The sequence below is a fragment of the Triturus cristatus genome, chromosome 4_2, assembly GCF_964204655.1.
Source record: "Triturus cristatus chromosome 4_2, aTriCri1.1, whole genome shotgun sequence".
In the NCBI taxonomy this organism is placed as follows: Eukaryota; Metazoa; Chordata; class Amphibia; order Caudata; family Salamandridae; genus Triturus; species Triturus cristatus.
The window spans coordinates 835,548,615-835,565,327 of record NC_140586.1 but is presented as its reverse complement, the minus strand read 5'-3'; the positions used below and the strand labels follow the sequence as shown (position 1 = coordinate 835,565,327).

At 49.2% G+C, this 16,713-nt stretch overlaps 1 protein-coding gene across 3 annotated transcripts in view; it reads right to left on the bottom strand.

Annotated features, from left to right (window-relative positions):
• Positions 1–16,713, bottom strand: part of BTBD19 (BTB domain containing 19) — a 1,273,384-nt gene that overhangs the window by 119,742 nt on the left and 1,136,929 nt on the right. For 2 of the 3 annotated variants that reach the window (XM_085602805.1, XM_085602807.1), the window contains exons 6-7: positions 12,152–12,283; positions 3,571–3,696 (exon numbers count right to left, since the gene is read on the bottom strand). In XM_085602805.1, the coding sequence (XP_085458931.1) occupies positions 3,571–3,696; positions 12,152–12,283 (258 nt within the window). The remainder of the gene's footprint in view (positions 1–3,570; positions 3,697–12,151; positions 12,284–16,713) is intronic. The other variant, XM_085602806.1, reaches the window with a different exon arrangement.

The following is a 16,713-nucleotide window of genomic DNA, read 5'->3' as shown; positions in this document are numbered from 1 at the left end:
GACAGAGGGAGGGAGACAGATAGAGGGAGACAGAGGAGGGAGACAGAGGAGGGAGACAGAGGAGGGAGACAGAGGAGGGAGACAGAGGGAGGGAGAGAGACAGACAGAGGGAGCAGGGCGACAGAGGGAGGAAGATAGAGGGAGACAGAGGGAGGGAGACAGACAAAGGGAGACAGACAGGGAGGAGGGCGACAGAGGAAGGGAGACAGAGGGAGGAGACAGAGGGAGGGAGAAAGACGGAGGGAGAAACAGGGAGGGAGAAACAGGGAGGGAGAAACAGGGAGGGAGACAGAGGGAGGGAGAAAGAGGGAGGGAGAAAGAGGGAGTGAGAAAGAGGGAGGGAGACAGAGGGAGGGAGACGGGAGGGAGACAGAGGGAGGGAGACAGAGGGAGACAGAGAGAGGGAGGGAGAGAGAGGGAGAGAGATAGAGCTAGAGGGAGGGAGACAGGGAGAGAGGGAGGGAGACACAGAGAGAGAGAGGGAGGGAGCCAGACAGACAGGCAGAGACAGGGACAGACAGATAGAGGCAGAGACAGGGACAGGGGCAGACAGATAGAGGCAGAGACAGACAGAGACAGAGAGACGGAGAGGGAGACAGAGGGAGGGAAACGGGGACGGAACAGAGACAGGGACAGACAGACAGATAGAGGCAGAGACAGGGACAGACAGATAGAGGCAGAGACTGAGACAGATAGAGACAAATAAGCAGAGAGACAGAGAGGGAGACGGAGGGAGACAGAGGGAGGCAGAGGGAGGGAGACAGAGGGAGGCAGAGGGAGGGAGACAGAGGGAGGGAGAGGGAGGGAGACAGAGAGAGAGGGAGAGAGGGAGACAGAGAGAGGGAGACTGGGAGACAGAGGGAGGGAGTCAGGGGGAGACAGAGGAAGGGAGACGGAGACAGACAGAGGGAGGGAGACAGACAGAGGGAGGGAGACAGAGAGAGGGAGACAGAGAGAGGGAGACAGAGGGAGGGAGACAGAGGGAGGGAGACAGAGAGAGAGAGGGAGACAGAGGGAGGGAGACCGATGGACGGAGACAGAGGGAGACAGAGAGAGGGAGACAGAGGGTGACAGACAGAGGGAGACACAGACAGAGGGAGGGCGACAGACAGAGGGAGGAAGACAATGGGAGCAAGGCAGATAGAGACAGAGGAAGGTAGACAGACAGAGGGAGACAGGTAGAGAGAGGGAGAGAGAGGGAGGGAGAGAGAGGGAGGGAGAGAGACAGAGAGAGAGAGAGAGAGGGAGACAGAGAGAGGGAGACAGAGAGAGGGAGACAGAGGGAGGGAGTCAGGGGGAGACAGAGGAATGGAGAGGGAGACAGACAGAGGGAGGGAGACAGAGACAGAGGGAGGGAGACAGAGAGGGAGACAGAGGGAGGGAGACAGAGGGAGAGAGACAGAGGGAGAGAGACAGAGGGAGGTAGACAGAGAGAGAGAGGGAGACAGAGGGAGGGAGACCGAGGGACGGAGACAAAGGGAGACAGAGGGTGACAGACAGAGGAAGACAGAGACAGAGGGAGGGCGACAGACAGAGGGAGGAAGAAAATGGGAGCAAGACAGATAGAGACAGAGGAAGTTAGACAGACAGAGGGAGACAGAGGTAGAAAGAGGGAGAGAGAGGGAGGGAGGGAGAGAGACAGAGGGAGAGAGAGAGAGGGAGACAGAGAGAGGGAGACAGAGGGAGGGAGTCAGGGGGAGACAGAGGAAGGGCGAGGGAGACAGACAGAGGGAGGGAGACAGAGACAGAGGGAGGGAGACAGAGACAGAGAGAGGGAGACAAAGAGGGAGACAGAGGGAGGGAGACAGATGGAGAGAGACAGAGGGAGGGAGACAGAGAGAGAGAGGGAGACAGAGGGAGAGAGAGGGAGGGAGCCAGACAGACAGGCAGAGACAGGGACAGACAGATAGAGGCAGAGACAGGGACAGGGGCAGACAGATAGAGGCAGAGACATACAGAGACAGAGAGACGGAGAGGGAGACAGAGGGAGGGAAACGGGGACGGACAGAGACAGGGACAGACAGACAGATAGAGGCAGAGACAGGGACAGACAGATAGAGGCAGAGACTGAGACAGATAGAGACAAATAAGCAGAGAGACAGAGAGGGAGACGGAGGGAGACAGAGGGAGGCAGACAGAGGGAGGGAGAGGGAGGGAGACAGAGAGAGAGGGAGACAGAGAGAGGGAGACAGGGGGAGGGAGTCAGGGGGAGACAGAGGAAGGGAGACGGAGACAGACAGAGGGAGGGAGACAGAGGGAGGGAGACAGAGGGAGGGAGACAGAGAGAGAGAGGGAGACAGAGGGAGGGAGACCGATGGACGGAGACAGAGGGAGACAGAGAGAGGGAGACAGAGGGTGACAGACAGAGGGAGACACAGACAGAGGGAGGGCGACAGACAGAGGGAGGAAGACAATGGGAGCAAGGCAGATAGAGACAGAGGAAGGTAGACAGACAGAGGGAGACAGGTAGAGAGAGGGAGAGAGGGAGAGAGGGAGAGAGAGGGAGGGAGAGAGACAGAGAGAGAGAGAGAGAGGGAGACAGAGAGAGGGAGGCAGAGAGAGGGAGACAGAGAGAGAGAAAGATGTGTGTATGCCGGGTCTGGTGGCTCAGTGGACAACGGAGTCCACTGCAGGGGCCTGTGTTCAACTTCATGGTCACAGTTTTCTTTCCCTCTAGTCCTGCCTCCCTCCCCCACTGACCCCGCCCCCACCGGTGCGCCCCTCGACCACAAACCACACTGTAAATTTGGCCCCCGAGAGAATGTTTGTGAGTACCCATGGTTTAGGGACTCCAGTTCAGTCCCAAAATTCAGGAGGCAACTGAAAACGTGTTCATATAGGACCCAGACAGGGCAGCGACCAATCCCCCTTCTCACTGGCACCAGGATACCCTCATGGGCGAGATGCTTGCTTTACAAGTACACATAACATATCATACTGGAACAGAGGTAGGTATACACAAACAGATAGAGTTGCAGAGGAAAGGAGAGAGGTCTAGAGGAATGTAGGTGGATGTACGCTATGCATGCTAACATTTGGAAAAAGGAATATTTTGCAAAAAATCTGGGGGAATTATCCCCCCTCTCCTTAGACTTGTGTTGTAATAACCAAACACCAAATAATGATGAAAGGAACATGTTTATTTCAGCAAGCGACCCGAGCGTGGTCTTGCATTTGCCAGTCATCAGATAATTGACTCCAAATGGAATTCCACTGCTCAAGCCATACCACACACAGAATTAGGACCCAGCACTCTGCACTCAACATAGCCGAAGCTCTGGAGCTCAAAGGAAGATCACAACAACGTGCATGGAAATGGGGGCAGTTTGCAGCGGGACCGAGCTGGCCCAAATCCATTTTTGACTTTAAAAAACAGGCAGAAGTGTTCAGGCAGATGTGCAGAAAAACAAAGGATGCATACGCACAGACAAAGAAAAAGAACGAGCAGATGTAGAAGAGGACGTACAAGAAGGGAGGGAGGTGCCCAGGAGCAGAGGGAGGTGCCCAGGAGCAGAGGGGAGTGAATACATTTTGACAGGCGTGTGATGCATGGAAGCGGTGGTGCCTTACTGGAATAAACTGATCCTTCCGGTTCTCCCGCTCCAGGTCGGTGAGTTCCTCCGGTGACAGCAGGAAGAGGCGCAGCTCCTTCACGACATCTGCTGCAACATCTGGCACCGGTCGGTCTAGGACTACCTGGAACACCAAGGGAAAGCACCGATGGAAAGCCCAGCCATGTCACTTTCTACCCTCCCAATCCCACATTGTCACCGGGAACGCATACCCAACCCAGGCCAACAAGTAGTTGTGAAAGGTGCCCGCGGCAAGGCCCAGCAGTAGCATGTACAGGGAAACTCCTCGTCCATGTGGGAGCCAGTGTGACACGTCATCAGTGCTGGGCAAACCATGGCACCAAGCCATATTATAGGCATAACCGTGTCACTGCATGAGAGTGTCCAAGTCTGGCTCTGAGCGGGCGCACAACCATGCACCAGAAGCGTGTTCAATAATCAGTTCTTGACAACGTACAAGTTCTGATTATACAAGATAGCCCGTTTCAAATCCCAGGCCTGCTAAATAACCAGCCGCTGAGTGTCACCGAGGTCACTATGACCCCTAGTACAGCAAAAGTGACTGCCAGCAAGTAAAACGTTAGCAAGGTTGACCCGCGGTGCCGGTGGGACAACACAACCTTCTGCAGAATCCAACACTGACCACCACTGATTCCAGGCCCATCAACACTCCCCAGATCCGTTCACACAAGCCACATCATCAGATCTGTGACCTCAGCCGCAAGGCCGTACATATAGTCAAGAGACATTCTCTCCAGTCGATTGCAAACTCCATGAACACTTTCTATTGATCAAACTCTTCTCGTGAAAACACCTCAGACATTCATTCTTTGTCAGTGTTCTCATCGCCTCACTGACGCCCGCACTTCGTTTTACATACATCATTTTCCAGTAAAATCTCTTCTCAAGGACGAGGTGTCTTCTTTTTTAAACAAATGCAACCATACTGAACCTCAACATTATCCTCTGATATAATACAAGTCTGTTCCCAGGGACTCCTTGTTCTACCCCAAGCGCCTCCACTTAAGAGTTCAGCATCTACTCCCCACATCTCCTCTCAGGAAACAAAGAGCCCACCATCACCTACACATACAGCCACTGAAAATACACTCGATCCCACAAAAACATCTGCCTAGAGTCCCCCCGCTAACCTGTACAACCCCTTATAGGAACCTTCAAGTGTAGAGGAAAACAGTTCCCTGTACCCGGATCTGCATCTCTAACAATCAATAAACAATAGTTCTAAAATGTTGCTATGTTTGGTGACATCTGCTTGGGCTTTGAGATGTTTTGTGACATCATTCACCGGATGGCCCATTTAAAGGCCAAACTCCCGCAAGGACCTCCTACAGAAAGGTGACCCACTCGGACAAAACATACTATAGACAATGCGCACTCTCTCTCCGGCGAACACCGACTCAGAGAACCCTGGTGAGATCACAGAGGCCTTCATTAGAGAGCACATACTTCCTCACACAACACCTCTTTCAGAAAACTTCACACCTGACTAGAGACAGCACAGTCCATTCCATAGCATCATTATTGAAGAGCAACAGATCTCACTTCCTTTTTCACACACAAAAATCATAACGTTTAACTTCCTGTTTCTTGTTACACAATTTTTGAATTAGCAATACTGCAATTGTTACACACCCCCTATGAATAAAGAACATTACAAAATGTTTTTGAACTTCCTATCTCTTGCCACAGATCGACACAATTAATTCAATTACTCAATCGGTTTGCCTAATACAGTGTTGTATATTGGCACAGACAAATGAATCACTTCTCATCTCATGAAAATAAAAGATGATAAGCTTGCAGTAATTATTTTTGTTACCACTTTACTTGGATTTAAATAGTAAAAATGCATGATTTTCTGATGTCAGCTGATGAGCCAGTGAAATTATTAGCAACAGAAGATCACAACTAATGGTAATTTAAAAGAAATGGTAACTTAATTTAAGACATTGTTTTGCCTATAAAAAAACGAATTCATTATGTTCAACCTGAACCCGGGACTCCATTTTGCTCGATGTTCTGGTTAACACAAGTTCATGCTTTTAGTTTTCTTTCTGTCCTTACTCAACCGAGTTAAAAAAAAGTAAAACACTTGGTAGTAGTTTCATGAAGGTCTTTGAATGAGGAATTTCTCATTTCCGCCCTTGACAGTGCCATGTTGCACTTCTGGATATGTGTCAAGGACTATTTGATAAAACAATCCGGATTCAATTTTTAACAATGGCACATGGTTATCACAAAGACCACTTAATTTGTTTGACAATTAACAAAATCAAGCACTTGCAATGCAATAGGTCGCACATCACTGATAGTTTGAGGTATTGGCGCGGCAAATAATAATGCAACGTCAATAGCTCATACTTTCAGTAATGCGAGACCTAGTGCATTGTAAATGCTTGCGTATGTGAGCCAGGAGCCAGCATTGTATGTCTTAGTGCAGTACCTAGAGGTCCCTATGAGCAAGGCACCAGCACCGCATGTCTCGGTGCAGTACAGCAAGCTGCTCCAATAAATCCCTAGTGAGCAAGGCACCAGCACCGCATGTCTCGGTGCAGTACCGCAAGCTGCTCCTAGAGGTCCCTAGTGAGCATGGCACCAGCACTGCATGTCTACAAAGTTGGAGTTATTGGCATTATAAATGGCAATGTTTTTTAACTAGCCATGTTGCAGGGTTCAGTACCATATGGGACCTCTTTTGGTCACATTTGGTACTGTACCCTGCAGAAGATGTGGTAAATCCACCCTACTCATTATGCATTGAATGCGAGTCAGGACTATGAGTACATTCAAATAGCTATGTTCATATATACAATTAGTAGCTTTGAAATTTGACAAAATAATTATTACATTATTTCAGATTAGGGAAATTTATAGATGGTCTCATATAAATGTGAGATTTTCTAGTGAGTGAAGTAACCACTGCCAGCCAAGCTTAGGACCAAGTGTGTGTCCTGCCCGAAACCTTTTAAGAAAATAGTGCCTTGAGGCTGTAATTAAAACCTAAGGAGTAACAACAAATGCAACAGGGGGTATCCTCATGGGAGGTTACAAGGAGAGACAAGGCGTAGTAAGGAGGGACTACTAAACCTATTGACCAATGAAAAGCCATCATTTACAAAGGACAGGGACAGGAGCCAATTAAAAAGATGGGCGGAAAGTGAGAGGAGCTTTATGCCTATATCGTGAATACAGCATGTCTCGAAGAGACAGCGCTGCCTAAGTGAGATCTAAAAATTGATTATTCTTTTTTTTTTATTTCAAAACTTTTTTATTGAGTTATTAAGAAATTGGCGAATACAAAGTAAAAAATAGAATGTTTGTAATAATTTGTATGCTCCCGGAATGGCGAGGACTCATGCCCACCAGGTATGTACAGAGCTATGAATGGAAATTTTCCACCCTGGCAGGATAAGTTTCATGGTAATTGCAATTAACAGATCGAGGAGTCTTAAATTTGTGTTTGGAAGATGTGGCATAATTGGGGATGCCAGAGTCACCAGGGCAACCGTTCAAAGTCAACACTGAGGTGAGTTCTGAAGATTTCCTTCAGGTAGGAGGCCATTTTGTCCCAAAAGGTTTTCATAGTTTTACAGAGCATATGTTCAAATTTGGCATAGCTCAGTTTGCAGTTTTAACCGTTGGCGGAGTCTATTATTATAATTTATTAGCCCCAATCTGGTGAGTGTGGCTGTGCTCCAGAACTGAAGTTTGGAACAATCTGTAATTATTCCACACCTGTTTTGCTTAATAATATGTTATTGCTTTATTTGTTTAAGAGCACACAAAAAAGTAAAAAGTGTTTTGTATATTTTATTTTTTTGTTGGCCACCATTTATTTATTTATGGTTTTTGTAGAGCGCAACACTCATCCCATGGGATATCACGGCGCTATATACCAAAGAAACTACTGCTGACGTGTGCTGAGATCATTGAGGGTTGGGGAAGAAATAAGTTTTTACATTTTTTCGAAACTGGAGATAATTAGTGGTATGTCTTAGGTCAGTAGGTAGTTCGTTCCATCTTTTTGCTGCTAGATATGAAAAGGAACGACCACCTGTTCTAACTTTGTAGATACGTTTCGTTTTAGCCAGGGCTGATTGACAGGAGCGTAAGTTCCTGTTGGGTACATAGAATTACATTTTTCCGTGAAGAATTGAGGGGCCGGTCTTGTGTAAGGCCCGATGGGCATGGCTAAGCAGCTTAAAAGCAGCCCTCTGGCGCATCGGAAGCCATAGACATCTATAATGCAGCTACTGTTTAAAAAACTTCCAGCTGCAAAACAATTGTTTATTTTCTTTTTCCTCAAACAAAATATGGAATATATGTACAGACTTTTTAGGGCAGAAGTACTTTTCTGTATAGAATAGTGTGTTCTGCACAATGTTATAGATGACGTGCAGATGTCTTTGAGAAAAATGTTTACAATCAATTTATCTTCAGTGCTAATTTTTACTCACTACCTTCGTATTTCACTACATTTATTTCAAATTGTGATAATTATTATTCTTGAACGATATGTACTTCTGCAAATTCTTTTTAGATCTGTTCCATTGGATTGGCACCCCTCACAAATGTCTTATGTATAATTATAAACAGCCCTGGCAGGGATCAAGAATATTTTGACGCAATTCGCCCATTCTGCACTAGTTTGAGCGACCAGTTTCTTTTTGCCGCATTCTACACGATCTACAGATCACTGACCCAGTAGCTTTGGGTTTTCACCTTGTTTAACTTTTTTTTACTTTTATCAATGCGACCTAGCGAGTCCTCTGGCTTTAAGCGTTCTCAAGAACACAGGAGACAGAGCCCCGTGTTCGGCCCACGTCATTGTGTTTAGTGTTTGCGGGCAGTTCATTGGGTGGGTTCCCGTGCACTGCGCTTCCTCATGCATCCCAAGACAATTGGAGAAAGGAAGGCAACGCTACAGCATTGCTTTTCAGAAGCAGGAAGGTTCAAAATCATGTACTCTTCCTTGAAGCCACCCGGCTCACTCTCTTCTTACCTCACCTATTGGAGGCTGCCTGGTTAGGAGTGACACCGTCAGCAGCACACACGTACATGAGCGTACCCCTCAGCTTTGTCTTTAGAATCCCTTCCCATACGAGTTCCGGAGAAGATGCAACCCCAAATGGTAATCTTTGTACCTACAGGATCTACCCACAAGCAGCTAGAGCCCATCAGGCAGACAACAATAACAATGTGGGCTCTTCAACTGAAGCCAGAATCCATGGCATGCCCACCGGAGACCCTACTATAGCCCTGGTTTCAATAGCACCTGCCCCTCTGTGCTCTGGCGGCACTGGCCCCGGGTCAGAACCTTTCATCTCTTACTCTTTCAGTCGGATTCCAATGTTCTAGAGTTGTCAGAGCCATCCTCGGAAAGGGATGAAGATGATGATCGTGAGGGAGACAATCTGTTAACGCTGAGACACTGCAATGGTGACTACAGCCACATTCTCAGAATGCTTGGAAGAATGACAACTCCCCAAAGGGCAATTTCCCAATCTGTTTTGCCCTTCTGTCGAAAGGACAAAAATCCTTTTCGACTGGTGATGGAAAATATTGTTGAAGCTTTGTGTATGGCACTGTCTTACGTGGATTGAACTCATCTCTTCAAAAGGATCTGTTCTTTGGAACTCAAGCCTTTGAAGCCCCTTTTGCCTTTCAGTGACACTGTGATGGAGCCAATAATGATTGCTGACGAAAAAAGCAATTTTCCAAGCACAGCACTCGGTGATGTAAAATGTCTCCCTCTGCACCTCCTTCTGGGCAGACCTATGGTTCAAGCCTCACCAGAAAAAGTGAAACTTGATGCCTTCCATCTATCCCGCCAGAATGAAAGTCAAAAAACCCTTTTTTATATGGGGCATACGATGCTGATGTTAGCTAGCCACGGTCTCAGGGTTCCGAAGCCTCATGCCTAAAGACACAGTATTCTCACACCTTTTAGGAGACGGCCAAGCGTAGGACCAGTCAACTGCTAGAAGACGTGTCTTCTGAGCAGGTCATGGATGGTCCAGAGGCTGCTAGATGTACCCTCAGCAGCAGCCTGGTCCCTGCGGCTATGGTGACTAGATCCATCCGCAGTGGCAAGAGGGAGCAACAGAAATGCGGCATGACTGAACAAAGCGGGTTATTTATGCCAGTGAACTTCGCTTGGCCTCTCCGGCTGCCAATTCCATCCGAAACATATATATAACTGTCTACATTCCTCCTAGAAAAGAAACGAGCAGCCGCGTCAGACTCAGCAGTCGGCGCTTTTTTTGCCCTCAGGGGTTTTCTAGTGCAGGAAAGAACACACTGAGGGCTCGCGCTCTGCTGCATATCTCTGTTGCAACTTGAAGGATGTTTCACATGTCCTCACGAGCTCAGAGTGGACACTCACCCTTTTCACATAACCCTCCTCGAAGCTCAAGAGCATCCCTGTATAAAGTATAAATACCTCCATTGTCTCGTCGTTTGCTGTCTGATTCAAGGGCGGTTCATTCAATAAACCCTTCCATTCTTCACCTGCTGCGTGAGAACATTTTGCACTCAGGCACTGACCTTCAACGCAGACACGACCAAGGAACACAAACTTTATAATCAACTGTTTGTGGGGTTCTCGGGAGCGAGGAAAGGCAGCGAAGCCATAAAGCATAAGCCTGTGTGAAGGGTAAAAAGACCCCCCCTCAAGAATGACCCCCCCCGCCCCCCGTAAAGGATGAGGGCACCCGCCGGAGAGATGGGGCAGTTCTTACTGCGCTCTTCAACATGTGTCCATTTCACAGTCTGGCGGGCAGCAAAGAGGCCAACATTCACCAAACTGAACCGTCCTGGCTGATACGAGGAGAGAGGCTCTTTACATCAAGTGGTTCTCAATGAATGACAGGAGCTGTACCGCTCAGGCGGATACTGTGGTGGGGCCGCTGCTAGAGGAGTGTGCAGGAAGGAGCATCTATCAGATGCGAGTTAGATTTGGAAATGCTTCTCTGGTGGATATTGTATCTTCCCACAGACTTCTCACCGCCCGTCCACTTTCGCACTTGACAGTGCGATATTCGCTGGAATCTGATTATCTGCTGAGATGGTGGCTCTGTTTTCCATCTTGGCCTCAGTGGCTCAGGAATATTAGACTAGACACCAGGGATGCTGCTGGCACCTTTGGACTTTTGGGTGTGACGTTCGGCAGATGCTCACTATGAAACTGAACCCTGGATGGGCACAGTCCATCAAACATCTGCAGATCTAATCCACCTCCTACAGATACTCCTGGATAATGTCTCGGAGGGAAGATAATGTATACATCAAAATAAAGGATTGATGAAAGCAAGTAAATCCCTCTTCCCACAAACACATTCTTATAAGGCACTGCTCCTTCCACAGACCCCACATTCTCCCACAGACATTTGCTCTGACAGACCATAACTCCTTAGACACGTCTCCCAGAGTGATGACATTTCCCAATAAATGTAAACCCTTACAGACCACAGTACCTTTCAAAAGCATTTGCTTCTCCACACTCTGCCATCCCAAATAAGCACCTCCTAAGACTGACCAACACTCAAACACCTTCCAGAAACAATTGCAACAACGGCGGACTTTTCTTGCCGCACCTCACACCAGTTCCAATAATTGTAATGACCGTGCAATCAACCCCAACGCATGCCGCCGAGAGGCGTCACTGTGTTCCAGATCAAAAGAGATTATGAATAGATGGGGGTGCACAGTTCAGAGAGTCCAAGAGGCAAGTAGCTGTAGAAAAATAACTTCTTTATTTAAACTTTAAAGAGTTCATCTGGTATAAAAGGTCCAGCCAACGAGTTTCATTCCCCCATAGGAAACTTCCTCAGGGCTTCCTTATATTTTCCAATTTTCAGTCACTGTGTAGATTCCAAATCATTAATAGGGTAGAGTGTATTGCACTTGAACCCATAAATCCTAAACCAGGCTTCCAAAACTACCATTCCTTTCCGTTTTTTCTCGTTGGTCCGACGAGAAAAAACGGAAAGGAATGGTAGTTTTGGAAGCCTGGTTTAGGATTTATGGGTTCAAGTGCAATACACTCTACCCTATTAATGATTTGGAATCTACACAGTGACTGAAAATTGGAAAATATAAGCAAGCCCTGATGAAGTTCCCTATGGGGGAATGAAACGCGTTGGCTGGACCTTTTATACCAGATGAACTCTTTAAAGTTTAAATAAAGAAGTTATTTTTCTACAACTACTTACTTGCCTCTTGGACTCTCTGAACTGTGCACCCCCATCTATTCATAACCTTCCAGAAACAAGCCAGACACCTACTCTGACAGAACCTGCTTTGAGTCCCCAAGAAACCGCATGACGATACAAACAACTCTTGCTACAAAGCCTTCGTCCACAAACAACTCATTCTAGTACCACTTATGCTCATAAAACAAACTCACCTACAGGAAAAATCATCTTACATTCTTCGAAATATGAAACTGATGACACATGGGGTTTAAAACATAATACTGCTTATCAACAAACTACTCTGACTGTCTGATGTCACTGCACATGTAGAGGATCCAAAGACCGAGTGGATCTTCAACTTACCGAATTCACGTGGGCCCACTCCCTCACAGAGCGCACCAGCTCCACCTCATCAATCGTAAGCCCGTCACTCTGCAGGATGACCATCAGCGACTGGTCGGAGAGCTCGCGGAAGGTCTGAGTTCTGACAACATCCTGAATCAAAAGAGGATATCGGTAAGAAAGGTGGCGGCCACCGCGCCCCAGCTTTTTGGGGGTTCAACCCTACAATAAGGCATTGTGAATGGAAAAATGCTGCACTACTGACTATGTGAAGTATCATTTAAATGCATCAGCCAGAGATGGGCCATAAAAGCAATGTACTTATTACAAAGTTTAGTAGAGCTCCCTGTGTCACCTTCTGGCAATTTGAGAGAGCTGTTGATGAGCAAGAGACTGTATATCAGGGGAAGGGAAAACCAGTCTAGTGTTGGAAGAGTGTGGGCTCTTTGTGATGTCTTTGGATTGCAGCTTCTTTTTTTAATTCTCACGTTCAGAGGGAGGTAGCAGGAAGAGTTCAATTTTCAGGCAGTTATAATTAACAATGCTTCGCCAACACAAGACATGCAGGGGTGGCTACTGGTGCAGGTACGGTGATATGAACAATCCACAAGAGGTGTAGCCTACTCCGGGGTGTCACTATTACAGAAGGAGCACAACACCTTTGTGTGGTTCTTTGTATATACCACAAGGAGGGCGGTCCCTTTTAACCAACAGTGTAGGTCACGCAACAGTTTTGACTTCCTACATCTGCGTGAGTCAGTAAATATGGTGGGTGCAGGTCCTTCCAAATCCAAGGAATAGATGAATAATTTCAAGCACAACATGACACTAGGCTTCTATGTAGAAACATCGAAAAAATACAGCCTTGACAATCCACTATTTGTAAGGTTCTCAGGTGTGAGAGAGAGAGAGACAGAGAAACAAAAGAAAAGATAGAAAAAAACAGAGGTACATCAAAGTTCTGATCAGGGTACAGGCATTGCTAGGCAGTGTGGTGTTGGGCCTTGGGACCGCATGATGTGAAATAAAGGACACAGACACTGGGTCATGGTACAGTAAATGGCCACGAGCACGTGCACCCGGGCCCTTTTATTGGTGGGGCCACGTCACTCGTGACACCCGTGATGGATGGGTGTGTGGGTGCAGTGTGTCCAGCCCTCAGGGGAGTGGCTGGGAGTACAGCTTCCTGTGGGACACTAGAAAGTGTCCCGCAGGACACTACATTCCTCCCCAACTTTATTGAAGAAGAAACAAAACGTTAGTCCAACCTGTGGGGACAAAACAAACGGCTAACTAAATACCACAGGGTCCATCAGTCTTCTACTTCACGTGGCAGGACAACGTCAGACATGAGCTGGTGACTTTGCTTGCAGCAGGATCTTCTCAGCGGGCACCCGTAGTTTAACCTGAGGGGTTCAGGACACGACCACTGGCTTAGAGACGTCCGCTGCATACAGTCAGTTCACTGATGAGGACACGTCTTGCGGTCTTGCATAGCTCCCACCTTGCTGACGTAGGTGATGGTCTGTGGTGAGTTCTAACAGTTCTTTATAGTGGGTTGCGTCATGGACATGGATGGATTCCCAGGTGAGAGTTCACAGAAATGTTGTCTGATCAATTGCTTCTGTTGAACCACTTGACTGTAACCGATATGTTGTGGGTGGGGCAATGTTTCTTCTCGCACTCCAGCCTGGGGAGGCCCGTTGTCGGGGTTGCTGTGGGACTGTAGGAGGGCTGCACTGGGGGCTGCTTGTGTACCGTCTGGGGGTAGCTGCAGGACCACTGAGGAGCCGTTACTTAGTCGCAGGCACAACCTTCACGGGTGGGTGAGTCTTGGCCAAGACTTGCTCTCGCTGCCGCGGTTCCGGTGTAGGCCAGGTTCACAGGTAGATTCTGATTTCTTTAGTTGGCTGATGTGGCAACGGTGTAGGACTCCAGTCCATCGGTACTCTGGTAGTGGTGTTTGACGCGTGTGCTGATGGCTGGCGTGATGGCGGTTTCCAGCCATGTGGTGACTCGGGATGACAGGTGATGGTGACTTGCTGGGAGAGTTGGATGTCAGGAGGAATTTGGCAGCCATGTGCCGCCGCCTTGCTGAGGTTGAGTGTCTGTGGCGGCTTGACACGTAGAGTGTGTGGATCCTCTCTTGCCTGGCTTGGGGCCACTGACGACTCCATCTTGAGGCGGTGTGAGGACGGACACTCAGTGCTGATCTTCACCCGTGGCATCTGCGGACAGGAGCAGGGATGCCACTTGACTTAGACTGCCGACGCTTGGGGATGGACGGTCGCCTGGGGAAGCGTAGGGATGAGACGCGGTTTGCGCTTGCTGCGGCTTATGTTCGGTTCACCCGTGGAGCTGTATCCAGGGACGTTGGTCCGCCTTGGTGGCTGTCTGGTGTGTCATGGTGTGCTCTTAGCTTGCTGGGCGAGTCCTCGGTCTTCTCCCTTTGTTGGTCTGTTCAGCACCCGTGTTCATCCGGTTTTCAGGGTGACAGGGCTGTCACTCTCTTCTTTCTTCGAGGGCGTTGCGCTTGGACCTCGAGGCAGCGCTGTGGTGGCGCCGGCTTCTGCCTTCACTCCGGCGCGCTACTTGCTTGCTGGGCGATGTGACATCTGGTCGCGTGTCGCTGGTTGTTGGTGCGCATGTAGCTGTGGCGGCTTGCCACGTGGGGTGTGCGACTCCTCTCTTGCCTGTCTTGGGTCACGGCCGACTCTGTCTTGAGGCAGTGTGAGGGAGGACACTGTATGTGATCTTCGGCCCACTGCAGGGCTTCACTGGGGCGGTGGATACGTGGGTGCTCTCCTACCTGCATTCAGCAGTGCTTCCTCGTGGAGATGTCGCTCTCTCAGGCGCTTGCCCGTGCTGCCAGGTTCACTGGCGCAGCCTCCTGCGCACCTCTAACTTTGCATGCTCTTTCTTCTTCCTGGACGCTCACTTCTGGCACTTGGGGTGCCAGTGGTGTGGCTTGCCGTTGTGCCTGTTCACCAGTAGGAGCGGGTGATGCAAACTCTTCACCGGTGGTGGCGTTTGGCAGCGACGTGTGGTGCGTGCTCTGCACCAGTCTTTCTTGCGCTGTTGCTGGGGGCAGTTCCCTGGAGACGTTGCTGTCTTAGCTGGTCGTCCACTTCTTGCTAGTGGGGGTGGTCTTTGGCGTTGTTGCTTGAGCTTGGTCAGCACTGCTTAGGTTGGAGAAACTTTGGGCTTCCTGGGGGCCCTTGGTGATGTGCCACCATCTTTTTTTCATTTGAAAGCCTAGGTAGCTCATTGGGGTGGCGCTCAATGCACCCAGTCTTCCTGTGCTTCTTTTGGGGCTTGCCATCTTACTGGGTTTTGCTGCAAAGGGACAGACACTGTAGGCATCTCATGTACTTTCTCTTGCAGGGCAGCTGGGTGAAGTCAGTTCTGGTACTGGTTGTGTTTTCCAGCCTCAGCTTCCATTGAGCGAGGGCAGTGCAGAGCTGTAGATGTCCCTGTTTTTGCCTGTTAGTTGAGGTGGGGTTGTATGCTCTCTTCTGTTGGCGCGCTTCCTTTCCTCTACCTGGGCATTGCGTGCTCAGGCTGTCCTGCTGTGGGTCTTTGGTCACGCCGTTCTGACTGGGCTTTACTTGGCGGCACAGGTTTGGGCTTCTTGCAAACTCTCTGCGGGGTTAACAGTCTCTCCCTTGTGCTCCTTGTAGCCCCGGGGCTCATGTGGCTGACCTTATTACACAGCTTCTGCTGTAGCTCGTGGGAGGTACTGTGGTAGGGGCCACCAGGTGGAGCTGTGGTTGCGGTGGTTGCCGACACTGCAGGACTCTGTACATGGCAGTGTGGGGACTTCAGTGTGCTTAACTGTTCCCGTGTGGTTTCTTCATTCTGTGTGCAGTGTTGTGTCACTTCATGCACTGACTTACTGCTCAGGCACTTGGCAGCTTTTTTTTGTTTTACTGGGGGCCTGGTTTGCTTTGACTGGATTGTGGCTGCAACAATCTCCTTGATTTGGCCCAGCTATTCTTTTGACAGCTGGCTGTTTTTCCCTAAGTAACCGCTGGACGGGCTCTCCTGTGCTTTCTTTATTGTGTGGAGTACTAGTGATGGGCACTAGGTGGCGGTGCAGCGCTTCTGCTTTGCCGGTGTTAGCAGTTCACGTTTTATCTGCGGGCCGTACTGCTCTTTCTCGCAATGTGGGGATGCTGTCCTTGCTGCTGCCGGTACTCGGAGTGTTCATCGCAGTTCATTGCGGCTGTTTCTCTCCTTTGGACACGAGCCGCGCAGGGTTAAAGATGCAGGCAGGAGCTCTTTCCGGTGTAGCTCACTTCACTGGCTACTGGGCTGCAACGCTTCTACCCCTCCATTGCTGACATCGGCGTTGGGTCCATCCTTCTGCCGGTCAACAGCCCACGCGCCCACCTTCGTACTGCCCTGATTGTACGATGAAGGTAAGGGGGGGCACTGTAGAGCAGTGCTGGGCAGCTCGCTTTCTCTCTCCTGCTCGCTCGGTGTTGTCGGGGTATCTTCAGTGCAGCGTTCTGGCAGTGAAGGAGACGCAGCTTACTGCCAGGATTCCACCGCAACACAGATCACACCGGCGCAGGCTTACT